Raw genomic sequence first — 26,179 nt, forward strand, 5'->3', positions numbered from 1 at the left:
CAGTTTTTAAACATAAATTTTCCTAGAAAGCCTTAACTGTTGTATTAGACACTATATAAAAAAGTCGTTTGCTACAAAGGTATACATAACAACTTGTTTTTCACTTAACTTTGTTTCGCAAAAACGACCGTTTAATGACCTTTTGACACTGTTTTTAATAGCATGCAGTCCTTAGTGTTCAACAATACCGTTCGGCGTAATTTATACATGACTTAAGTACTGATTCTTGAATTGATTTGGCAAAAATAAAGAAGATACGTTATGACGAAAAATTCGTAACGGTGTTGTAATGCCTACAAGTTGACCTTTAGTGACCCATGGTTATGAGACGGCCAAGCTGACAACGAGAATTTAAAGACCATTTATCGCGGCGCTCGAAAAAGTTAAGTTTATTAAATTTCATATTTATGTTGATCAACCATGTTTTGCCTAACATAAACGAAACCGAAGTACGTTTATCGAGTCCGAATTACGTCTTAGGTGTAAAACCTGCGCCAAAACTAAAAATGCGCGTGATAACTCAATAAAACGACACAGCATTGCTGCACAAAAAACAGCTGATTACTGATCACCGAAACGACTGTCTCGTAAAACGTCTGTCCAGACGTCAAGCTTAGCACTCCCGCTCTGCCGCCTTAATCGTAAACCAGTGAATTGCTACCTTGGGACTTATATCTGACTGATAGCGTACACATATTATGGGTTGTAAAGGTAACTGGCAAAATTTTAAATACTAAACGAATATCCTGCTTAAACAATTATTTTTCTGCACCATAGGGCATGTATTTCTGCCTTAAAACTAAAACCGTTTATTTCGGGGTTTAAAGGGTAAAAAATGGGTGAATCCGAAAAAAAGATACAAAATTCTTTAAAAAACTTTACATTGCACCAAACAACGAAGCATGAAACTCCAAAGTGCTGTACTTTAGTCAGTACAGCCGTTTCAAAAAATTTACGTTTTGGGGGCCTGTGGGTGAACCGCTGGGTCAATCGGGGTCAAACTTCAGGAGGATCAAATTTGGATTATTAACTAACATCTCTGTAAATTTGAATAAATTTGGAGCTTTCTTTCTTGACCAAACGCGTCTCACAAGCCAGCGTTAGACAGAAAAAAGAAAAAAAAATACGGACAAAAACAATATGTGTCCCCTTCAGGGAAGGGGACCCATAATAAGCGTCAAAAGCACTTTGCCATTTACACATTGTGTTGAATTAGATAACGAAATAGGTTACTTAACTGCTACTTGTTAGACACTTAAATTAAATATTTGTGTGCAGCCTAGAACATTTAGCTAAATTTCCCAAAGCAGAAGTAATGATGTCATAGAGCAGCGTGGTCCAACATTTTTTGTTGCGGGCCAATAAAAATCGTTAACTTAGTCCGCAGGCCAAGGTCTAAAATTTTGCAAGTAAAACTTTTTTCTGGCACAAACACCAGGGTGAATATACTCCGTTTTCACTCAACATATAGTTTCATTGTTATCTTTTATGGGTATATACGTAGTAGCGGCCGTTAAAAACATTCAGTTTCCACTCTGGCGCAAAAATGCCCGAGTTTGTTGACGCAGAACCAAAAATGCCCGGTTTGTTGATGAAGAACCCTTTATTACACGTAACAATGCCTTGTAATGCGTCACAATAGGATATTTTGCAGCGTTTTGTGATGTTTATTATCACATTTTAATACATTGAAAACAAAAATGATAGTTGTCATTAAAACTTTGATCTTTTGCGGGCCAACAAAATTATCTATCCACAATTGGCCCGCAGGCCTGCAGTTGCACCACACTGTCATAGAGCATCATTAGGGAAATTCCCAAATCAAAATGTTGTACCTCTCTTTTGAAATTTCAGGAAATGCCTTGGGTAAATTAAATAAATGTTGACTCAATTGACTCAGTCAGTTAACTGCAACATACAAAAAGACAAACAAAAAGATGTTACCTGTGTACATATCATCACTTTGAAACAGGGGTTGAACTAACTCGCGGGCAGCTGGTGTACTTTCTGAACTTGTTGCATGCAACATGTTCGGTTGTCCTTGGTTAAGGGATAACAGAGTAGGAAGAGCCATTGGGTTATTTTTCATTGCTTCAAAGGACTGCAAAATGCTTGGAAAGGACCCAAACTCAGAGCAATGATTGTCAAAAATGTCTGGTGCACTGGAAGTGGATGGAAAGTTCTCATTTGGTGAAGTTGGTTCTGCTACCTCCATTTTTGGCATTGACACTGATGGTTGTTCCACCACTGATGGTTGTTCTACCACTGATGGGTGTTCCACCACTGATGGGTGTTCTGACACAATACTTGCAATTTGGATGTCTTGACTAGTTCCAACAGGATGCGGCTCAGGCTGGCTTGAAGGAACATCCATAATGGTTGGTCTGCAAAATGGTTTAGTTAATTCATTAAACAGTATTTTATCATTTTAGCAACTGGTTATCCAATGCTTGTGGAATTTTGGTGTGTTGATTCATTGGCAAAGGGCAATGCTGCATGAAAAAGGTCAAACTGAAGTTTAAACCATATCATGGAACAAACTACCATAAAAAATATAGCATTAAATTCTCCATCGATGCAATATTGTAATATTTTGTAAAATACCTTAAAGGTCTGTTGACAGGCAAACTGTTGGCAACAAATTTGTTTTGCTTGTATTCAACACATTGTTGGATTGCTGGTTGAACTTCCAATATCATAGCTGCTATTGTAACATCATTGGCATTTTCATCGTTTATCTGCAAACCAACATAATTGATCATCACTACTTTTACTAAACATACTAAATGATATATATAATTACATTTAAATCTCCAGTGTACATGTATTCAAATAATAAACTGAAGCCAGTGGCAGAAATGCCAGACAGTTCAATTTTCGACTTGTGTGGAACAATCTGGTCATAGTAGTCTTTTTCTGCAGTTTCAATTTTTTTCTCCAACATAGGACTGAGAGCAGCCAGAATGCATTTGTGACCAAAAAACTGCTGGTCCTCAACAAAGATTTCGATGTCACAATACTTTCCTGCAAATGGTAATAAAAAGTGAAACAATATTTGAATTGTTACTGCTATTGGTCAGCAAACATGCCATTATGGTGCTTCAGTTACTTGGATTTGATTGGTGGACTGCCAAATTTAACAGCTAGTTTGCAAACAACTTTAAAACAAGAAACAGTTGTAAAATATAAATGATGGATATACCTTACCAAACCACCATACCTTGATCAACCTGTTGCCTCAATCTTTTCGACAAAAGGTCTGCATGACTAGACATGATGATCTCAATCTTCAGAAAACTCAACCCAAACCATTAAAAAAATCCAAAACAGGTCTAACAACAATGTCAACAATGACAAAGTTGTTTTGATAAAGTTGGATGCAAAGAGGCCTAAATAGTTTTGTCACAGAAAATAATTTTGTGAAATGGTGAAGTACAGCAATTTATAGGCAATTGTTTTTTACAAAACCGAACACATTAAAAATAGACAATGTTTAAGGGCAAAAAAGTGCAAGTCCACCCAAGCTTTCTGACATCGACTTTCCCCCAAGTAAAGCTTCCCCATTAATAAATTTCCCAATTTGTTAAATACTACGGGTGTTAAAAGTTTGCCAGCTGTTTAACGAAAACAAATGAGCCAATCGGAAAATATTTTATGAAACACGCTTACTGAAATCGGATCAGTCGGCAGCCTTAACTTTAGTAATGGTCAAATCAGAAACTTTTTCAAACCGTTTACAAATTAATCGCTGGGCTTATGCATACAGTTACTCAGTTGTATAAAAATGATAAAAACAGACCACGGGCTATCTCTTAGCGGTATTTATTTACAACATAAAGAATCAACAGAACAGTTCGTGTTTTCCCTCTTTACGCTTGAACAAGCACTTACGTAAACCATTAAACCAGATTATTCGGCCTTTAAATCCGCATTAGCCGGGAACAATAGCTCAAAAATGGCAACTTTTTTACCAAAGTCGTATTCATGTCAGAAACAATATAGTTATAACTTACAGAAATAGAAACAATATGGTCGAGGTTCCGTAAATTGAACCCACAGAACTGTTAAGGGCTGTTTACCAGCAAGAGATTTCGCAAAAATATTGCAGCATGGGTTTTCTATGATTATTATCGGAGAAGTTTTGTACGGTTTTTTTTTCGTAAAGTAATTTAAAAACCTTAGAAGTAAAGCTTAATTAGCCGACAGACCGAAAATTAAATTTTCTAATTTCCTTTTTTACTTTGTTCCGCTAAGACAATATTCCATTAAGCTGAGATTTTTGAACTGTTTATCATGAAAGCAACGCTAATTTACATTTAGGACCAACGGACCATACTTTATTCAATTGCTGCAACACTGATCACGATGTAATTCAAGCAACGAAATCGCACATGCCGCAGCAAGTCAATTTCAGCATTACACAATTTCATTTGAAACAACAAAAATGCCACCATAGGAAAAAAACTGCTCGACGTCGGACAGTGGAAAGCTCAGTTGGATAGCAACCATGATCGACGTAGAAATAGAGTCAAAAGCTTCACGCAAAAAATGCGCTGCTGTCGGTTGCACATTTCTTGCTGGTCATTGCAGGAAGCTTGATCGATAGATGGCAAAGATTACCATATGTTTTTGTACCTTTTCATGCAGCGTATAGTATCGTACACAGGTGATTGTTGTGACATGAGGTTCTGGCTCTTTTTCATGGGCGCACACGATTAATAAACAAGGAACTGACAGATCTCGGTTGATAAAACGAACAGCAGATATTTTACATCGAAACAAAGAGAAAAAAACGAAAGCGTTAATTCACACATGGAAAGGTACAAAAGATTTAAGTACAAGGCTTGTCAATTGCATAACAAAGTTACAGTCGATTGGGGTTGTCTCAATGGTACAAAAAGTAATTGCTTTTCTGCTGTGAATCGCCCCGCGACAGTGTAGAAAAATAGGTTTATAAGGGCACCGAAATTTACGCGAATGGCACATAAAGCCACTTAATACCAGGACGATGCCGTTGTTTATAAGTTATATGGGGCTGATATTTCGATTTTTTCGTAAGTCCCGTCACTGTCCTCGTTCCGCCGAGACTGCATTAACTTATGATATGCTTCTCTATTCCGATCGGCAATTTCGGAAGTCGAGGGGGAGGAAACGCGGCGGACTTGGGTCTGTGACGCCATACTTCCGTTTCCGCGTTGATTGGACGGCGAGAAGGGCTTGGCCTTCACAGGGCCGCTTTGAAACGAGGGGGAACGCACCTGTGGCGTAGTGGTGGTGTAGAACTTGGACGGGGTGTCTGTGTACACGCTGTGTCGCTGATTTGGATGAACCCAGCGCGGTGCTCGTGCGCCACCTGGTGACACAGCACTTCGCCTTACCACGATCGACGGGGAAACCCTGTTCTGCGATGTGTTTTGGCTTTCTGTTTGAATAACGTAAAAGCTTTGTGGCGGAGGTTCAGGACTTTTTTCCCGCTGGTGGTAGCCGTGCTGCCCCTTGGAGCCGTACAAGTTCCGTGAAGGCTCAGTTTTTTCAGTGTCGTCATAGTACAACGTTCTGCCCTTCCTGCCGTCGTCGTGTGAAGGGGATTTTTTCAGAGGAGCCTTGCCACCTGCCATTGAGCCTGCAGGCACCTGGGGCCTCGGTGGCGACCTCTTGCGGACACTGTTCGGTTTTTGTCGGTTGTAGAATTCGAGGTTTTCTATTCGTGAGGAGCTGACACGCCCGGAGCCGGTGTGACGAAGATTAGGGGAGACTTCTTCAGCAGAGTTCATTCGTCCGTATTGGTGATGCTGAGATTCGTCATCGGTGGAGCGCGACCCACGACGTGGTTGCCTGTTTCAAGCGTTGTGAAAATATAAGGTTTACTTGAGGAACCGCTGTACGAGGTGTTAAAGTGCGAACGGAGGAGTTCGTGCAAAGCCATGTTTTTAAGTCGTATTGTTAATTAATACATTTTTTTTAACAGAATTAGATTGATTTATATTGCCAAAACTACAAACTATATTAAAACGACTACAAAGAACTGTTATAAATTCTCTTGTGTACAAAGAAATAGTGGAAAGAACACATGATTTACAACACCCAGATTTTGACTTGTGAACGAATAGCCACAAAGTCAACGTTAGAAATAAGAATCATGCAACAGAAAAGCTCTGGTGATATGATAAGACACTGTAATTGTGATTGTGGGTCACATAACATTTGGGTGACAAAATCATGGCGTGCTGAAGTTAGTAAAAATGAACGCCAACCTGCCAGCGGTTGATAATCGCTGTAGCGAACAGTCAAGGGCGATGATAAAGCCGTGCTTAACATGTGTTTAGTACGTGGTCGTAAACGGATAATGAACTTTTGATGATGGTTACACTAATTTTTTATGTTCATATTGTTATATGTGGCTTGCAAACTGGAAAATTTGTTACAATGAATCGCTCGTCTTTATTGCTTGCTAAACAAAGCACCTCAAAAATTAACGATTTTGGAAAATACTTTAACATTATATTAGGCGACTTTCAGTTATGATAGGCATCTTCCCATTATTTTAGAAGACTTCGCCAGCAATGTATTCCAACAATCACAAACTATTTCCAAGGCGTTTTTGTGCAAACTAAACTCGAATTTAACAGAAGTGCGCCACATCACCTCAGCAAACATGTAACAATTCGTGTGTTTCTTGAAAAGTGCTTTATACCTGTAGGGGCGCACGACACCCACACTTCCCACGAACAAATCCGATCTTTGACAAAAGAATGTAAAAAGGGGTAAAGCAGCGAAGCGCTAATATGACGTATATTATGACTAAGTATTGCTCATCCAGCAGTTTTATTGTAAACAATCGACGTTTCGACGTCCTATACAAGACGCCTTCATCAGGATAATGACATAACTTGCAGGACAAATTTGTCCTGACGTCGAAACGTCGATTGTTTACAATAAAACTGCTGGATGAGCAATACTTAGTCATACATTATGCCTGGCAGCAATAGCTTATTTCATGACGTATATTAGCCCACCAAAGCACCACAGAAGAATATTAGATTAAAAATTGACAGAAATTAGGGAAAAATAACGAAAATGCTTAATAAGGTTGAGCTGGTAGCAACCACGCACTGTTTTGCGAAACTTAAACGAATTTTAGAACACTATACACGGATCTGTTCATATGTTTATTGACAAATATAGAGGCCCAAAAAGACGTAAAAAGCGACATACTTATTACTATTTAAACGTTTCGGTAAATGCTCATACCATCATCAGATATCACCGAATAATAAAACAAGTCCCTTTGTATGTCTACTTGGGTCATTGTATTTGTCGTTTACATGAGTTCGTTAGTTATTTTCCAGACCCATGAAACGTTATTAGAATACCCAAAAATACATCCTGTAAGGTTCGAGGTGTGACTAATTTCTCACATCGAAACTAAACTGCCAGGCGTTATCGTTTATGGACGGAGTCAGGGCACTCAAAGGAGTAAAACAACTCTTAAACCAATACAACAATTGTGCCTGGTCACAGGAAAGAAACCAGGCAGCACTTGAAAGAAAAGTGATGGAACGATTTTCAACACCAGTGGGAAAGTGATCATTTCTTAGTTCTTACAAGTTGCACCGAAAGGGCAACAACAAAAAACTTCTTAATGTTGATGCTGACGTGCTGTTAGTCGTCATTAATATCGCTGCTTGGTTAACCAGTTATTACCTCCTACAATATATCATGCAGTCTACACTATGTCCCCGTACATACAAGACTATGTACAGATGAAGCGGATTTCCAAACAAGGTTTTTGTAATCAACTGTTACGACAAAAATGTAACAACCATGGTATGAAATCTCGCTTAACTGTACATAGCCTTGCATGCATGGAGCTTTAGTGGTAAAAATCTAAAACCCATGTAAAGTCAAAGGTCAGAGGTTAATGCCCGCGTGTCGAGTGCGCTTGCCAGCATTCACGTGCGTCAGACAACACCAAGCAGTCGGTTGTTGAATCGCAACGTACCTTGCCGACCGGTTTAGTTTCTCTTCGCTTTCCGGTTACTTATCAAGTTTCTATAAAGGCAATAAACCCGGGGTAAAGACCGCGGTACGAAATAGCTGTAGCGAACACAGAGGTCACCGCATGGAATGAATAAATCGAACTCCAATTGTTTTTGGTTGTTTTGACTATTTTTCAAGTACTATATACGTAGTGGGTGGGTGTGGTCATTTTTTGGGGTTGTTGTTTATGTTAACGTTGGAACGACAAGCTGTGGGTAAGTTAAAGCTTGATTTTACAATTGTGTCACCTTTAAATACAGCTCGTTATTTTAGGCATTACCAGTATTTAACGTTCCTGATCTTTACATGTAAATAAAAAATTAATATCAAAACCGGTGGGACCAAGTAACCAAATGGTGGTTAACCGTTAGGAGTCCGATTTTCAACCAATGCAGAAACGTCCAGCCGCACAAACAGCACCAAGGACATAAATCAATTTTAATTTGAGTTTTGTTCAGTTCACGTGCAATCACCGTTCACACCCAGCGGTTACGCGTCACATATAGGACACGGGACAGACATTATACCCAAACGTTGTCAGCCGGTGTGTGTGGTTCAACACTCGGCCTCAGACCTGTTATTGTGTTGGGTGTTGGGGTGCGCGGGCTCGGTTCTTACTTACACGGAGGTCTCGTGAACACTCTCGCTCAGCGAATCTATGTCCAGTAAACTGGGGCAGATGAGCAGAGAACAAAATACACGGTGAGCTTGGGTATACGCTATATGAGCTACACTTTACTACTACTTAACTGATGATAGTGGATGAAAGGCACTGCAGCGATTTTCTGAGGGTTTTTCGAAATGTTGGCGTCGAGGGGTGAATTAGGTGTTTTAGCAATATTGTTTTTATGCTTGAGTGGCCGAATCACATCATAAATTTTTTTTTGTCCGCAACGTGATTTTTTCGGTTGTTAAAATTTCAGTTAAAAACTACCCCAAATAATTATAGACACAGGGTGTTTAAAAAAATTACAATACATTCAAAAGCGGCCCGTTGATTCGTTTGCGCTACCGACCAAAACAAGATGTACTTTTCACAAAAAATGTAGTCAAGTTGAATACAATCGTATTTTTTTTCTTTTTTTACCTTTTTTACTTTAAGCACAGTCGAATTCTTAAAATGTTTTATGGGAGCATATACATTACACAACGTCTTGTTGAGTTTAATAGCATCATGTGAGTTAGAATTTTGTGCTTATAAAACAATAAAAATTCAAAAATAAAAATCACACGTTCCATATTTTAAGTTGTAGATCGCCAAAGGCGGTGAAATTCATCATGGGCTTACAATTTCAAAAGCGGACGACGCCCTACTACAAAACACTTGATCAAACCCGCAGGCGATCCCACATGCGACGCCATGTAATTTCGGATGAATCAGTTCGTCACGAACCAATTGTGTTTTGCTGGCATAATGACGTCAAATTGGTAGGAGCGCCAATATAGGGGCAATAAATTTGTGCCGGTTTTTTATTAACTACATTCGGTTTTGCCTACAACACGTTGAATGTGTATTTGTTATGTGTGACTTTCATACGGGAGTATTTGCATTTGGTAATATTTGGGAAGAATTACAATCATGGGATTGGTTTGTTAAAAATCGCTGCAGTGCCAATGCACACAAAAATGTATGTGTCTACATATTTAAAAATTGGAGCACAGAAAATCCAAGTGTGTAACAGTTTGTAGGTGGCATAAAACATTGGCCTGTTACCGAGGAACAAACCATAAGATTAACGTTTAACTTGTTCATGTTTCTCAGCACACACAAGCTATAGTTGTTGTGGATTTAAGTTCCTCTAATGTTGGATTTAAGTTCAAAGCATAGACTTTACATTTCTTGTGCAATGAGAACGTGCTACCAATGTACCAAGGCGCAATATTTACGTGTAAACATTGCTTATGAACATAGGTTCTATAACTTTCCAAATTCGAATGCGTCTATCACTTGGACATTCTGTGTTCCAATACTAAACAACGTAACAATGAAAACACACAAAAAAGTGAGGGTCACACACCTGGGAAGGGAACTATACGTGTTGACGTTCTCTGAAAACTTTCTGTGTTCGTCCTTCTTCAGGTGTTTGATCGATCTGGGAGGGGGAGACGGGATTTGGTCGTGTTTGTTGTAACGGGGATCGGGCGATGTCGGCTCGTGTCGCCGGCCACCGCCGCTCGCGTATCGGTGGTTCTGCATCGCCGTGGGATCGACCGAGTGTCGCCCCGACGCCGATTCTTTGTACCACGTCTAAATATTTTGAAGCAAAATGAAGTTTACATGTTGAACTGAAAACTTAAAATTAGAACCACTGAGCCCGTTGCCTGGTGGATGAAGACTATATCGAACCTTATATCAGTATATTTAAGTCAATGAAAACATCAAGGAGTTTGTCCTTATTTCTGGTACATACAGTTTTATTAATATGATGTTTTGTGCTTGCTCACGAACACAGAGGGTACTAAGGTGAAATACTTATACTTCAAAATCTCAAGAAGAAATGACTTTTGTGAACCCAACTGAAATGTACAACGAAATATTTGCAAGCCCATATTTATACTTGAGATCTACCAGAACTGTCTTTATAGAGACCAATAATAAAGACACATTGATATATAAATACAGCAGTACAGAAGGCGACATATCGAATGACATCAAGTAACTTGCCCAGGCACACAATTTGATATACGTTTAATATGATGCAACGTTGTAACGAGGTAGTGTATTTTTTGTCTTTTTTACATTGTTTTAGAAAATCAAGTGGTTTTGACTTAGCTTTAAAATAACTTACTGTTGCAAGGAATTGACTACATTGAAGTACAGTGTTGCAGCAAATCTCTAGGTCAACGGTCGGCAACCGCCGGTCCGCGAGGAGTTCGTTACCGGGCCGTATAATTTTTCGAGTTAAATGTTATGAAACAATTTGCCCTTGTATTCCGCTGATGATACACTAATTTAGACGCTTTTATTGCTTAATATTTGTAGTTTTTTGAAGACCGGTCCGCGATAAAATTTCACGGTCCGCAGTGCAAAAAAGGTTGCCGACCCCTGCTCTAGGTGAAACCGTAAATTAGATTTGGACAACAAGCAATAAGAATAGTAAACCACTTCACAGTAAGAAACAACTTACGATGGGGTCGTCGTGCTTAATCCGTTGCATTGCAGTAACTGGAACACTCGGAGGTCGCGGTCTCTCGTAGTTCGTATTCACCCTTTAAAGAGTAATTTTGGTCAAATTATTCGAAATAAGTCAAAGTTATTAAGCGGCCTCCTGGGCCTTAATCATATCGACCCGACTTTTAATTTCCGTTTTGGCCGCAAGGGACTCTCTGTGGTGTTAGATATAAACTAAAAGCACCGTGATCCGAATTCAGTGGGGAATTTAATCCATACACAGAATATAAGGTTGCTAAATATATTGGAAATTCGGTCATAAGGTTGGTGATTCAATTTAAAGGGAGCCATTTAAGTGGTGCTTATCTATATCGAGTATCAAAATTTGTAAGAAATTTAACTCTTTCAAGTAAACAAACTGGTGCTAAAAAGAAATAAAAAAGCACAATAAAAGTACTTGGAACCAAAAGATAAAATGTAACGTAATGTAACAAAACGGTAGGGAACAACCATGACAGTTCAGCGTTTTTTAAGTAAAGCGCCTTTTAAACCTGTAACATCTACGATTATGTGTCACAAATGAACATTAACATATAACTCAAAAACGCGTTTGATTTAAATCGCTAGATTAAACACTTCACTGTGTTTACCAAGTCGCGGTTCAAATGGTCGGCGGACACGGCAACAGCAAGCGACCGTTAAGCAAATACTACAGGATTTGTTGTCAAGATATCACAAAGCTGTGTTTGTGCAGAGGCGTAAACCACTGTCCGTATATCGATGTTTGCCACTTGTTCGTATTCAACAAGGCGTTGGTCGTTCACCGCGGTCGCCCAGTGTCAACAAACTGACCTACGATTTTCACAGGTCTTACCTCTTTTGTTCCTCAGCCTGCTTGCTGCGGAGCTCCCTCGCCTTGGCTTGTATCCTATTAAAATATAGGGACGTTTGTTATCGCAATATGACTCAGTCTAGCCGTCTGAAAATATTGGGCGTAGAGGTGTAAGTCGGGGCGGGCTTTTCAAGTAGGGTTTGGGCTTAAATAAAACGGAATTGGCGCTCTTCACTAACTTTCGGGCCAATTCAGGCTTCGTTTTTCAAAAAACATTGATTTCCGCCCGTGTTTTGGGTTTTTATTTTTGAATTCGCTTACAACGCTGATAAGGTACTTAACCGCAGTATGCGCAAGACCGACTTCAACAAATTTTGCCACTGAAATGAAAACTTCTTTGGTAACAGAATTAAGGTTTAACAGTTATGTTTAGGAATGAAAACAAAACTCTGAGTTCTTCTTTTCTTTTACCACTAAACATACGAATAGGAATACTTTTTCTGACACAAGCAAATGTCCTTTAGCAAAGTCGTCTTAATGCTACACGTCAATTTACCTTATTAATGTGTTCCTGTCATTTAATATTAATTAACAAAACAAGCTTGCACTATATCTTACGGGAAACCACCTGGCTCATGACGTCATCAATTACATATTTCCGGGACAAAACGACGATAAAATGCATCGGCGCTATACACCAACGCGTCAGTATGATAGCTGCACCAACGCACCAGTGCGACGTCACAGAGCGGATGAGGTCGGCATCGTGACGTCACAACCGTAAACAAACCTTTCATTCTCTTCCTTCATTCGTTCGAAGTCCCGCTCCCTGCGAGCTTCCAGATGCTGTTTGTGGAGTTCGTTCTCACTGACTCGGGACTTCATGTGGGCGTCGGGCGACCGCTTTGTTTTGTTGATTCTACAAATAAATAAAATGTTGGGAATGTGTGTGACATTTTTCGGTCGTGGAAGCCTAAGTGGTTACGACCGTGCTCTTCAGCTCAAAAGGGTCACCATTTGGTTTGACTGTCGATTACAGTACTGAAAAACGTGCTTCTCAGCCAAAAATGAGTCGCCATTTGATTTGGTTTGGTAGTCGAATACAGTAGTTCACAAAACCTTGGGGTAACCGAGTACCATACTTAACGATTATATATTCGTTTGATATTCTAGCTTGAAAAATTTTGCAGTAAGAAGTTGACAAATGGCTATTTGACATTGATCAGCGCAGCTTTGCAGCTTATTCACGCTGAATACTTGGGTGGCAGCAAAAAAAGGGGTTAAGAAGCACTGCGCTCAAAAAATTATTTTACATTCAAATCATTAGAAACAGGTTAAGTAAAAAGAAGACATAAAAATGCCGCTACTGTGAAGCCTTTTTGTGCTACATCCAATCGCTTATTTTATTGCAATATTTTATGTACTTGAAAAGTCCAAACAACTTGGTCCCTTTGGCGTTGGAACGTTTCTTGTTCAGTTTGAGTACGCTGTCTTCACTTGACGATGTAGCAGATGTACGAAAACTTTCCTCCTCGCGAACTGATAACATATTTCAACATGCACTTAATCTGTACTTAATTTTTAGTGTTGTTACATCGCCTACAAACTTATTGTAAAGCGTTTATTTTGTTTTAAAGTTGACTGTATATAGCACGTTAATACACCATTGAGAAAATTATAAAATGTCCTTTAGGTCAACTCCAATTTGCAGTTGGACACGAAGCAAGTAAAAAATCCAAACTTTGTCTGTATATGGAGCAAGCAAAAGCAAGCATGTACATTTGTGTGTGGGTTGTGTATATGCTTTCACACCAAATGAAACAGGCAAAATGAAATGAAAAAACACAAAATTGTGGTTGCACACAAGTTAAACTAGGCATACCGTTGTTATCTGAACGACGATTTTCAATGGAATCCGTTGAAGTGACATCGGCACACAAAAGCAAAAAAAGTGATTTTTGTTAGTTGCATGCAAAAAAACAAAAGGTACGTATGTATTTTTAGGTTGAAATAAAAAACACCCCTTTTGAAAAATGACATTCCGATGTGTGAAAAAAAGTCTGTCAGTAAATCACCGCTTAGCGCATTCGTAAATTTGATTTCATGATATTTTCGAAAGAAAGATATCTATAGGGTAAAGGTTGGCCACCGGGTAGCGGCTTGAAGGATTACATTGCCTTGTTTGAATTACCACAGGGCGTCTACATGCACTACCATGATTCCCGACGGGACAAAGTGATGTGTTAACTTACCGGTTTCCATCTGTTTAATTGTGGGTATTTCCCCGGACATATCGTAGGAACGGTCTAACGCTGCGCGAAAACTGTCGTTAAGAACTCTCCCACGAACCACCTTAACATAAATCACATCGAAAGCGATTTAGACACGGAGCCAGCGTTTCCATTTACAGCTAATTTCAACATGAAAGCGGCCTACCCTTGGCATAGGTCGGGGATAAGGATTTTCTTTGCTAGTCTCGGAGGCAAAGCAACTCTCGACGGCTGTCTGTAAACTTTCAAGCGAGCTGGACTTGGCAATGCCTAACGTTGGCCCAACGTCGACATTTCGTCCTGTTCAATATATAGTACAGTGTTGTTCATGGCTTTAAAGTCAAGTTAAATGGGCTATCTTTTTGTTTGTATGACCAAGTGCACGTATAGATGCAGTAAATTATCATGGCAAAAACAGACCATTAAAATAGTAAGACGTTTTATCATCTAAGATTTTTTTACGTTATACTACCAACAAATTGTGCTTATCTATCATAAAGCTAATAAAATATCCACGCTAAAACAATTGCTACAGATCATTCACTAGAATTATGAAAACAACAAACAAAATGCTTGATTACTGAAGTCTACGACAAAATAATTTAGAAATAAAACCCTAATCACACTGTGTTAGTATGAATTACAGTTTTTACTATTCAAAACAAACAAACAAAGATATTATTAAAGGCAAAAGTATAGCGCTTTTTGTAAACAGAGGAATGCGTGCAAAGAGACGGTGTCTACCTGGCAGGTCAAGAAAGTGTGGTGTAAAGTATTTACTTCCATTGCTAACAGGAGCAGTGGCCTGTACAGCGTTCGCAGTTGCCGCGAGCGACTCAGTTGAAATCGACTTTCGAAAGCCGTTGGTCGACAGGCTATTGTCTGCGGGTGGGTTAAGCTCAACAACAGCTATAGGTGTTCGCGAAATTGCGACGCTGTCATCTTGGCTCGGCTGGGGTGATAGGTTTTGATGACTGCCTGTGACACATGCCAGTTTGTTGTTTACTAACACCATGCAGCAAATTCGTAACATGCAAATAAAATGTCTTGGTTAAGTACAGTCTTACTTTTAGTGTGTGACGGCAGTGTCAATAATGTACAGGCAAAAACATAGTCTGTGATGGATATGAAGAGTGGTGTTCAAGTAACAAACATAATTCTATTGTACTATATGTCATTACCAAAAACAGGCCTGCGAGTACCTAAACCTGGTCGCATTTTAGCGTTCAGGACATCTCTACATGTAGTTAACACAGGATAAATTCAAACAAGATTGCCAAAAAAGGTTGTAGCAAAAACAAACGCACACACTGGCAAACTTCTAATTAAGCTCAATTCATGCAAAAATAATATCTGAAAAGCCATTGGCATCAAAGCAGTGGAATGCTAAATAGCAAGCATGCCTTTGTACCTGCTGAACTTGAGTTGTTGCTGTTTTTAGAGTTGTATTTGGATTTGTTCAATGAAACCGGGGATGAAAGATTCCTAACATGGTTTACTTTCTTTGGTTCTGCCTCCTTTTTGCCTTTAAGTTTGGTAAAACAGTGTCAATGATCAAGTCAAAGTTACTGAGCAACATAGGACACAAAAGTAAAATTTAGTCTGTTGTTGTCAATAGCTTGAATGGTCAGTTTTTCAAAACACGTTTACGTTCATTCCTTTAGCATTGCATTTTACTTTTCTATTTCAGTGTTTTTCAACCTTTTTGGGTTTACAACTTGCCTCAGAAAAGTCATTAGCAGATGGAAAATATAAGTAAAAAAATAACAAAACATTTTTTCTGTGTTAAGGTCTTTTGTTCTTACATAATACTTTTTTTCTAATTATACTACAAAGTATGCAAAGCATTATAATGCATCTACTAAGAATTTGGTTACATTCAAATAGTAAACTGACACAAAAGAAACTCTGGCTTATTGTAAAAGTTCAAAGTTAATAATGGATTCTTAACCAGGAGAGGAATCAAGAAAGTTATTAATAATTCATGCTTCTTGAAGTTCATTTAAAAAGCATAGTTAAGAGAAATAAAACCAAGTGTTAACTCATAATAAGGTTATCCTAATAGTGGTCTATTAGCTAAAGCAAAGCAGAGTGGCAAAGGAGATCTTTTTTGCAAAGTATCTCAAATAACATAAAAACTATAGAAAATGATGATGAGAGATCAGCTGCGTAGTAGGAAGCATGAGACTAACTAATATTGGGACAAAAATCTACAGACAGTGACTATTGGGGGTGATTCATACCGATACTAGAGGAAACTTCATCAATGTCAATAGAACATAGCGACATGATCTTTGCCAATTTGGCAGGGTGGACATCTGTTTTTATGAGCAAAAAAACTTTAAAATTATTTAATTTTTTCAACCTTATTTAATTTTTTTTAAATTGTAAAAAAAATTCCACAGGATATGTGATATTTACCGATTTCGGTGTTGTGTTTGTTTTTTGCATTTTTAGGGCCATCGCCATTCGGGAAATATCTTGTAACGGCATCTCTTCGTTTTTCTGATATTGATTGACGGATGGCAGACTCACGGTTGAATGGATCGTAGCTGGGTGACATGGGCCAGTCATCTTCACTTACAACTACATCTGCAACACAAAATCTTCTGATTAAAGCTTCTGTTTAAAAAATGCCGATAGATTGGTGCATGTCACATATAACACATGGTACTTGAAAATAACAACACCAAACAATATGGTTTTGTTGTAAGCCTTCTTTAACACTGTTGTGCAAGCATTAGCTAATAGATCAATCCACAACAATATAACTTAACTACAGTAAACCTTGGTTAAACCGGATTTGGTTAATCCAGATCTTTCCAGAAATCCAGAAATTCTATATTTAGCCAATCACATAACAAAAAAGTGACGCAATCCACCTGGATTAACTGGTGAAGTGGGTCTAGCTCTCTGGGAGGAATGCTCATTACTGGAGACACTACTGAATGTGCCTTCATTTCTTTGATGTGAGGATTGTTGCTGATCCCCACTGGGGTTGACAACTGATGCATCAGTCTCTGTGATTTCATTTGCTAAAATACAAATTTTAATGTATTCAACTCTTTCTACAAACTTGGATGCATTAGTTCAGTAAGTGCCACCTTTCTTAGTATTTCAATCCACTGATGGATAACCAACAGTGCGGTAGATAAATAGCAGCTATTAGTTGAGCATGTAGCAATTGCAACGAAGCCAATGTAAAGGTGGTGTCATGCAAGTATCAGTTTTGCACCAGCATGCTTATTCGCTGTTATGGCTTTTCACACAATAGATAGTAATTTAACATCTACATGCTGCAAGTAAAGGGCAAAGCCTTCATACCAAGAAGAGATTTACAAATATCTAAGGACACTAGCAATGAAACAACACCAACAGTTTTGACAAGTCTGATCAAGATAATAGTACAGAAAAGTTCTACTACAAGACCTAATCAAATTTATTTTTTAAGACATTGGCTAAACCTTTTTACTACAAAATCAATTATGCAAACATTTAATAGACGTAAACACACACTATCAAGGTCAAAGAGTGAACATGATGTTTTATCTTCACACACACTTGTCATATTTTGCCTGCATTCAAAACAGTAACAGGATATATGACCTGGCAATGATGAATGCAAGTTTACTCCCTTAAATCATTGTATGAATCAAACCTGTTAGCTGTCAAGGAAATACCATTAAATGTGAAATGCAGAACTCTGTATAGAAAGCATTAGGATGAAAAATTGACCATGCAAAGAAATTCCAAGCACAGATGAAAGCAGTCACAAGAGAAAAAAGACTTGCAAAGCTCAAGGTCTAGACAGAAAAGAGTGTTGACCAATTGATGTATAGGTTTGCAGTCAAGAGGAAAAAAGTCTACCTGTTATGGCCTCAAAAGCAGACCTTCTTGAGTCTTCAGAAACACTGGTGTTGGCGATTAAAGAATCGACATCGCCTTTGATGTTTTTTAGTGAAAGAGACCGTTTTGGCACACGATGGGTTCTTGGAATGGTCCAAGTTGCATAAACCCCTGGAGCAGTGGGTTGTGTGGACGGTGTCGGAGAAGCAACGGAAGAACGAATCAAGTTGCTGAGAAAACTGGACGTCGAAGAGTTCAGAATTTTTTCTCTGACTTTACTGACTACTTCCACATCAAGCTTATCTGCGTCGTTGCTTACTGAACGTGACCGTTTGTGGTTTTGGCTTGATATACGCCTGGCGACTGCACCAGTAGCTGTGGAGCGCCCACGCCTTGTAGATCGATCAAGGGTTGTGCATTGAAATGAGGTGTTAACTTCGGAAATGTCTTCAGGACCGAAAGAGGTTTCCATAAGGAGTGAAGGCATAGATGCTTGTTTCACATGAACATGTGCTGGAGCATCTTGGAGAAATTCAGGAATAGCAAACATTGAAAAAGAATGCCGGTTGTCTCACAGCACAAAACATCACAAATAAGGTTGTAAAAAACACACATAAAAAACTCTATTTGAAACGCTACAATCTTTTATAACTTTAAATTTTATAGCTACATTTTATTAGTTTTGAGTTAATAGGAGCGTCCCACAAGTGGGTTCCACATCACATATGGAAGGTAGTTCCAGTTGCACTGCCTGTGCCCTGTTCCTTAAAGCAATGGGCCCAATATTACAGTTAGTTAGATTTTAAGCCGACAGCACATGATTTCAAGTGCCAAGCAGCTGCAGCATTAAAAAAATCCAGCAATGCTGTAAGGCTTTAACAACATCAATGCCAATGTTAAACAATGCTGCAATAAAACATGTAGTCACTGTATTAACCAATTAGAGGATAAACTTCAAAGCCATGGGTTGTTAAACAGCAGGGAGCACCAATTGAGTAAATACCTGGTTTTGTGAGATTGTGAAACTGATCGAGTATTGAATCAGATAAATCGCTGCTCGCTTCTGACGAAACCCTTGAAGAAAGTCCATTTTGAGAAACCTTGCGACGAGCAACAACCATCTGCCAAGTATGTCAAAGTTGTAATTGAAAACTAAACCATTGTAAAACATACAACTTCACCGACAAAGCAAAGGTACTTCAAGCATAATCAGAAACATGTTGTTATTAATTTACTAGTGATACCCATAGAAATTGAGTTCAAGAAGGAAAAACATCAACAAAGAATTGCTAGACTTCATTCAATTTTACAACATGTGTTTACATTTATGATGTTTTGGTACATAGTGTGTAAGTTACCTGTATCATGCCTCTCACATTGCCTTCTGTTGACATGGAGGCTCGAAGGATGTCAATGGCCTCATGATTGGTAACACCAGTCAGGGAGCGACCATTAACTTGTATCAACTGATCATTAGCCTTTAATCGTCCATCCTGAGTATTGTTAATGAGGAAAATAACACCTTGACATTGTAATTTGTGTGAAGACATTAACTTTGTTACAACATACCTGCCAGGCAGCACCACCGTGAAAAACTGCTTTGACAAAAATTCCGAGATCCTGGCCAGTTTTTTTGCTTTGGTTCCCTTTTAAGCTAATTCCCAAGCCAGCAGAACCTTTCAAAAAGGTATTTAGATGTAGAAAAACTGTCACAGTGGTAAAAATCCATGAAATGTCAGATGCCTACCTGTATCATTTAGTGGAATTTCAAACATAAAATATTCCCTTGAATTGTCTTCATTAATCATTTTGTCTGTAATTGGGTCATCTTGCTGCAAACAACAAACAAATTGTAATTATTTGTATAGATTTTAGCTTTCAAATAAAAGTGTAAGGAAACCAATGTTAGAGTACATAGAAGGACAAATTAATTTCTCTTACCAATTTTCTTGGTAATGTTTCACTTTGTCTGCTAATTGTAAGGTTGACAACAGAACCCGAAGGAACACTTCTAAGAATTTTTACTGCTTCCTCTTGGGATAATCCACTGAGCTCTTGGTCATTGACACTCAACAATCTGCATATACATGCATTAATATAACATGACGGAGACTGCATGAAATGGCATATGCATATACAAGCCATGCTGAGTTCTACCCATGTAGTGTTTGTTCATAGCAACAACAAACAAACACACTGAATTCATGTCAGTATTCACTGATTATCTTATTTACACACAAAACAAATCAACACATTACCGATCTCCTGCCCTTAATCTTCCATCAACAATTGCAGCCCCTTTAGGCAGTATGTTTTTAATGTAAATAGGACCTGGGTCACCAATAGTTGTGGTATCACGAGCAGTTATGCTGAAGCCAAGACCCTGGGCATCTAAACAACAGTCCAATGTTAAAGGGTTGACCATTATTGAACATTCTAAATCCTTACCTTTTTTAAACGAAATGGTAATTTGATTACCAATTTTTCTTGTGTACAAACTGACATTGTCATAAGATTGTTGAGCGATTAATGGAACTTTTGATGTAGGGGAAGCAGATGGTGATTCCTACACAACACAATACATGTATTTAAAGTTTGTCCAGCATTGTAAAACTTCTTGTAGCTATTTTATGAAAACACAATTTCTAAACCATGTTCCCCAAGTTACATAAAAACAAGTTGGAGTAAAAGATACAAAACCAACTCTTAGTCAACCCTTTCCACAATAAGATTTAATAGGCCCACATTAATTGACGCCAGTGTTGTATTCAACAACAATAGAGCAATTAAAAAGGAATGCTGCCAGTTTGTTTGACTCGATACACTATACAACAATTGAATTAGGTCAGGCAAGTTTGTTGACACCACATTTTTTCAAACATCACTAAAGTCTGCAAACAGATTGTTGCAATGACTAATGTTATCCTACACAACTTCAGCTGCGCATATTGTAACATGTGCTCCGTGGTTGACATCAACAGTAACACAAATAATATGAGTCCATTAACGTCTACTGTTTAGCACTACACAAGCAAAACAAAATAAAATTGTATCTTACATGTGTTGACATTGAAGAGGCAGAGGCTGACAACTGAGAAGCAGACAGTGCAGAATTGCTTTCACTTATTGCTTGCGGAGATGGCATTGTTAAAGTTAATGCTGGTGGAACTGAGGATTGCTTTTTTCTGAAAGCAAACACAAATTTCTAATACAACCCTAAATTGAAACAGCATTCACTACAGCTACAAAACTGGTATGTAACCATAATAAATTTAACAATTCATATAAAGCACATAGATTGAGCAACCTAGTACTGCCTGGTAACATATTAAACACAAAATGGAAAGTTGATCTGTAGTACTAAAAAGATAGGAATGTCAAATGCTTATGTGGGAGTTAATCCACACAGCCAGTGTTAACATGCAACTGATGCTTAGTGGTGGGGATAAAAATTCCAATGCAGATACACTCCTAGGCTAACAAATAACACCAGTAGTAACAAACAAAACAAACTCACCTTGTAGGTGAAGGAATGTGTCTGTCTCTTTCTTCAACTGGAAGTATTCGAAATTGCAACTCATGATAATATAAGGATTCCTTTAGAATTGCATGAGCACTGCACAAAAGACCACAAACTCTGATCAACTTACTGCAAACTGTCAACTAACAGTTGATCTAATCATTTGCACATAATTTGATTCTATATTTAGAGCTGTAATATCACACTGGGTTCGGTTAACATTAATGCAAAGATCTAATTTTGTTGATGACCAATGCAAACCTTTGTGTAATAGCTAAATGCTGACTCAGTAACTTACACATCTGGTGACAAATCAAGCAAAACTCTGTGGTTGATTTCAACAATCAAATCACCAGGTTGCAACAAATTCTCTCTATCCACCCTTGAACCAGCAGTGATGGATTTAACGACAAGACCAACAAACTTGTTGGATTTTGGATCATGATAAGAACCAACCTATAAAATTGGTGTGTTTTCAAAATGTTTGTGCAAACAAATATATAAGAGTTACATACCTGAAAGCCCAATGGAGTACCATCATTGATGAGTAATAATTCCTGAGACTCGCGATAAAACCATGGCAAATTTAAGCGTTCGGCAAAGCTCAGTTGCCTAATGTTGTCAGCAAGATTGGCAGATAAATCTGACTGGTAAGAATTGTCGTAAAAATAATCTCTCTCTGCTTGATTGTACGAAGGACTCTCGCTGTCCAGGGACTCTGATAATCCACTCGCCATTGACTGGCGGAATTTGTCTCTTTTAAAATATACTTTACTGTCATTTTCTGACAGAGCTTTATTGTTGTTTGGTTCCTCTCTGGAAGTGCTATTCGACTCTCTTGACCTCCGGGAGTATCTTGAGGGCCTTCGTTGCTCCCCATTATCTCTCCCATTGTATCTTGATTGTTCTGCCTGTATTTCAGGTAAACACAAAAGCTAGGATTAGACAAAAGAAAACACATTGTTGTGATGGATTTTGATAAGCAAGATTATAAGTTCTACACAAAAAACAAAAGGCAAAATAATCCCAGACACTTTCACATATTTCACCAAAAATTTTTTTTTCAGTAAAAAATAAAGTGTAAACATTCATGGACTCATGGTACTTGATATTAAACAGAAATACCAATACTTCTTGTGATGACACATAACATTGTATGCAGCTAACCTCCGTGGCACACCATTTACGACAATATGTCATAAGCAATAAATACCTGACTCATTGAGTTGAGTGGTGAATTATGATTATGCATGACACCTGCAGCATTGAAAGAAGAGTCACTTTCCTGCCGAACTACAATCTGTGAATCTAAAAGTACAATAGAGTTGACTTTGAAAGTTTCCTGTGTACAAACATATTACCAATGTGACATATTTATCCACTAATTTTTTATGTCTTTGCATAGTAAACATGAACAACCTAAATAGAGGAAAAAACAAATTTTCTGAAAGTGTAGACAATTCCGTAATGCATACAAAAATAGGATAAAAGGAACTGTTTATCCACCAGTGGGGCAATGCAACAAAATGTAGGGTTGAGTGAAATTCAATTGATCCTACAAATAGCTGCAAACTGAACCATACATCAACAACCACCCAGCATTTAACTTGACATTCTAAACAGGAACCACACCCTTAAAAAGCCCCAACAAATAATATCTGACCAAACTCAGACATAACAATTGAAATTATTTGCATCTAGCTACTTTATAACAAAGCCAAAACCTGTTATACTAAACTATCAGTTATCACAACACAGTACTCTGAGCACTTATCTGCTGTTTGTACTAAAGTCATTTAGCAGCACACAGTTATAAACTACAGACGGCAATAAAGCAAACAGTCCATGCTGCACAAGGCAATAAAACACACATGAAAAAGGGAAGGTCATTTGCTTTAGTTCTATGCATGCAGGTTGCCACAATAACCATTCACTCACTGGATTTTAACGTCTCAATGCCCACATCAACTTCTAATGAACTGTCTCTACTATAGAATGAACTTCCTAAACTTCCGTGATCCATATATCTTTGTCGGCTGCCACCTTAAAATTGATCAAAATACATTAGTCTAGATATAAACAATTTGTATGACTTTAAATAACTCCAACATGTTTTGTTACTTTACACAAATGTGTTACACCTACCCAATTCAATATTTGCGAAAATATACTCTGATTTTTTGCTTTATTTCTTCTTATTTGAATATTTAAAAGCCAATTCTTATCTCACTATAAAACTTAAAAGTGGTAAGTATTTCAAAGAACAAACTGACCATTGGAAAGTTCGTAACTGGGGTGTTTAACAGCTGGTCGTTGTGGTGTGCTCCTATCATCAGAGCTTACAGCACTGCTTAAATCCCAGTCTGCATGCTGAACTTCTTCTTCTTCAAACACAGCAATCAGCTGTGACAAAACCAATACATTATCACACTGTATGAAGGGTAGAGCTAACAATAGATTCTCTTATAAAACCTTTTCTTTATCTTCCACAACATCTTGAACCAAATCATCCCAATCTAAGATTCCACCATCTACGGCACTACCTAATTGCAGGATACGAACCCAGTAGTCCGAACTCTGAAAAAACAATTTATGTTAGATGTCACTTAGCAAATCAAACAAACACAATTTAAACATGACACAGTTCCACTACCACAACCAAGGCAATACTCTGGCGACTGTGCGCGTTTCAAAAGCCACGAATCACCCAAAAGGGTGCTTGTTCCTCAAGTACCTATTAGACAAGGGCTTGCTCATTACGGTTTGTCTATTTCGCTCTCATGTGTTGCCATGACACAAGCATCTGTTCAATTTCATTAAAAAAACAGGATAGTTGGCTTCAACCCACTTTCATTTAGTTGCCAGTCACACGTATTCGGTGACACTTTCTCTTTTTTCTCTTTCCCCCCTTCCTACAGGCTAATTGTCAGACACTTGTGCGTTATGTGTTATATACTGTATGTTTACCTTGCCAATAATTTTGCGGTATCTCGCACATGCTTGCTTTTGTAAGTCTGCTACCGTTAAATTGTCCTTTCCGCATGGCACCACCACTCTTATATTTCCAAAGCAGACTGTCACTTTCATTGTGTCATTGATAGCAGGACCTGCAAAATAAAATGTTTGTTTATTTTAATCACATGAGATCAAATAAAATTTTAAAACACAAAGTTTTGCATTAACAGTCGAGAATTAAAAACAAAGAATTAAAACAAGACTTATATTCCCACCTGGCTAATTTCAATAATTGCCAAAGTGTTGCTGTAGAGATATTCACACATAGCTGTGCAGTAAACTCTTCAGTACATGACAACTTTTAAAATTTTATAAAAAAACAGTGCTGGGTGAAACTTAAAAATAACACGTCCAACCGATATCTGCAACAAAACAAAATTCGTGAAAAGCAAATTGGCTTCTAGTCTATTCAAAAGCGGATCTCAGAACACTTTAGAAAAACACGCCTAACAAAGCAGCAAAAATAAAGGTGACGCCTTTTCAGATGTCTTCAAATTGCGGCGCACTCGATATAACAAAGCTGTCCGAATTCTATTTCGCCTTGCGGTTGCCAACGTCGCGCCACAATTGCCCATCACTGCCACTGTAATATTATACAAGAGAAACGCAGCGATGCATGAAAACGATCACAAAGGTTTTTTTCTTGCCTGGACGTGCGGCAGTAGGCCCGCTGTAAGACAGTTTATGCGTGACAAGCGGATACCGCACTAACATTCGAAACTAACTCAAATGTACTCTATAAGTTCGTTCTGGTAAACGTTGATAGTGGGTTTCCTGTACAAATTGTAGCTCTCGCACTAAAGGTCTACCTTGTTTAATGGATTGCTCGTGCCGACTGTCCATCGGAGACGGCCGAGAAACAATGACCTAAGTGAAAATTACACAGGATTAACAAGCTCTATTTCCTCTCACAGCCATTGGGCAAGGACTCAGGTGGAACGCGGGATGTAAACGTTCGCGTAAACAAACGATTCAGACGCATCTGTCTCGGTCCGAAATTACGCTGAAGCTCGAGGTATTAAAGCCAACACACCCCTGGAATACACCGGCACTCCGGCAGAAAAGGCTCGGGAATGTCAGAGGAGAAGCATCTCTTTAGGCGCTAATTGACGCAGCCACAGTCAGCTGTGAAACTAAATCCGTCACGATAATCCCGACCCGTCGACCAGAAGGCGTTCGATTCGGCGAGGATTTTGCTAAAGCATCTGCGTCATAAAGCTACGTTGAAATGCGAATTGTAAGCCGCTTGGCTTCTACTAGGAATTGTTTAGCAACTGGCAGGTTTATATGGGCACATGTCAATGGCGCCGAAAAACAACGTTCCATGAATGGTTACAACGCTATACCAGTCACCTCATGTACACATGACGTTTTTTTGCATTGATATTGCAACAATCTTGCGGCTAAAATGATATATTTATTGCTACCCAAGCTATCAATGTCAGTCCAAGTCATACTACTATTTGTTTGTACTAATTTTTAAACACAAACTCCCACAGTGTTGACAGATATATATATATATATAAGTCATACTCCTTTGTTTA

General features: G+C 38.4%; 2 protein-coding genes across 11 annotated transcripts; both read right to left on the bottom strand.

Moving 5' to 3' along the window:
• Positions 1-1,944: 1,944 nt before the first annotated feature.
• Positions 1,945-3,500, bottom strand: LOC145212272 (zinc finger and BTB domain-containing protein 8A-like; the record flags this gene model as incomplete). Its single annotated transcript, XM_080080352.1, is given in 4 exon segments — positions 1,945-2,384; positions 2,605-2,738; positions 2,804-3,024; positions 3,221-3,500. Coding segments are annotated over 4 exon segments (850 nt in total), but the record flags the coding sequence as incomplete, so codon positions are not given.
• An 809-nt stretch (positions 3,501-4,309) lies between these two features.
• On the bottom strand, positions 4,310-25,017 carry LOC145212259 (partitioning defective 3 homolog). Of its 10 annotated transcripts, none has more exons than XM_080080320.1 (32): positions 24,851-25,017; positions 24,588-24,727; positions 24,093-24,197; positions 23,894-24,023; positions 23,559-23,663; positions 22,834-22,928; positions 22,136-22,531; positions 21,919-22,076; positions 21,618-21,716; positions 21,159-21,285; positions 20,549-20,666; positions 20,359-20,491; positions 20,042-20,177; positions 19,848-19,932; positions 19,670-19,776; positions 19,459-19,593; positions 19,104-19,221; positions 18,122-18,622; positions 17,137-17,289; positions 16,676-16,846; positions 15,666-15,779; positions 14,999-15,259; positions 14,421-14,554; positions 14,237-14,336; positions 13,867-13,875; positions 13,409-13,523; positions 12,775-12,903; positions 12,027-12,080; positions 11,169-11,250; positions 10,059-10,288; positions 6,695-6,739; positions 4,310-5,835 (listed from the first exon to the last, which is right to left on the bottom strand). In XM_080080320.1, exons 2-32 carry the CDS (start codon positions 24,705-24,707, stop codon positions 5,019-5,021), a joined length of 5,082 nt encoding a protein of 1,693 aa, XP_079936446.1. In that variant the 5' UTR covers positions 24,708-24,727; positions 24,851-25,017; the 3' UTR covers positions 4,310-5,018. The 10 variants fall into 10 exon arrangements, with proteins under 10 accessions (XP_079936446.1, XP_079936448.1, XP_079936447.1 ...); XM_080080322.1 differs by having other exon boundaries at positions 14,999-15,232; positions 24,851-25,016; XM_080080330.1 differs by lacking the exon at positions 6,695-6,739 and adding an exon at positions 8,003-8,052 and having other exon boundaries at positions 5,771-5,835.
• Between the last annotated feature and the right edge of the window lie 1,162 nt (positions 25,018-26,179).

Source organism: Phallusia mammillata, chromosome 2 (genome assembly GCF_965637545.1).
Source record: "Phallusia mammillata chromosome 2, kaPhaMamm4.hap1.1, whole genome shotgun sequence".
Lineage (NCBI taxonomy): Eukaryota > Metazoa > Chordata > Ascidiacea > Phlebobranchia > Ascidiidae > Phallusia > Phallusia mammillata.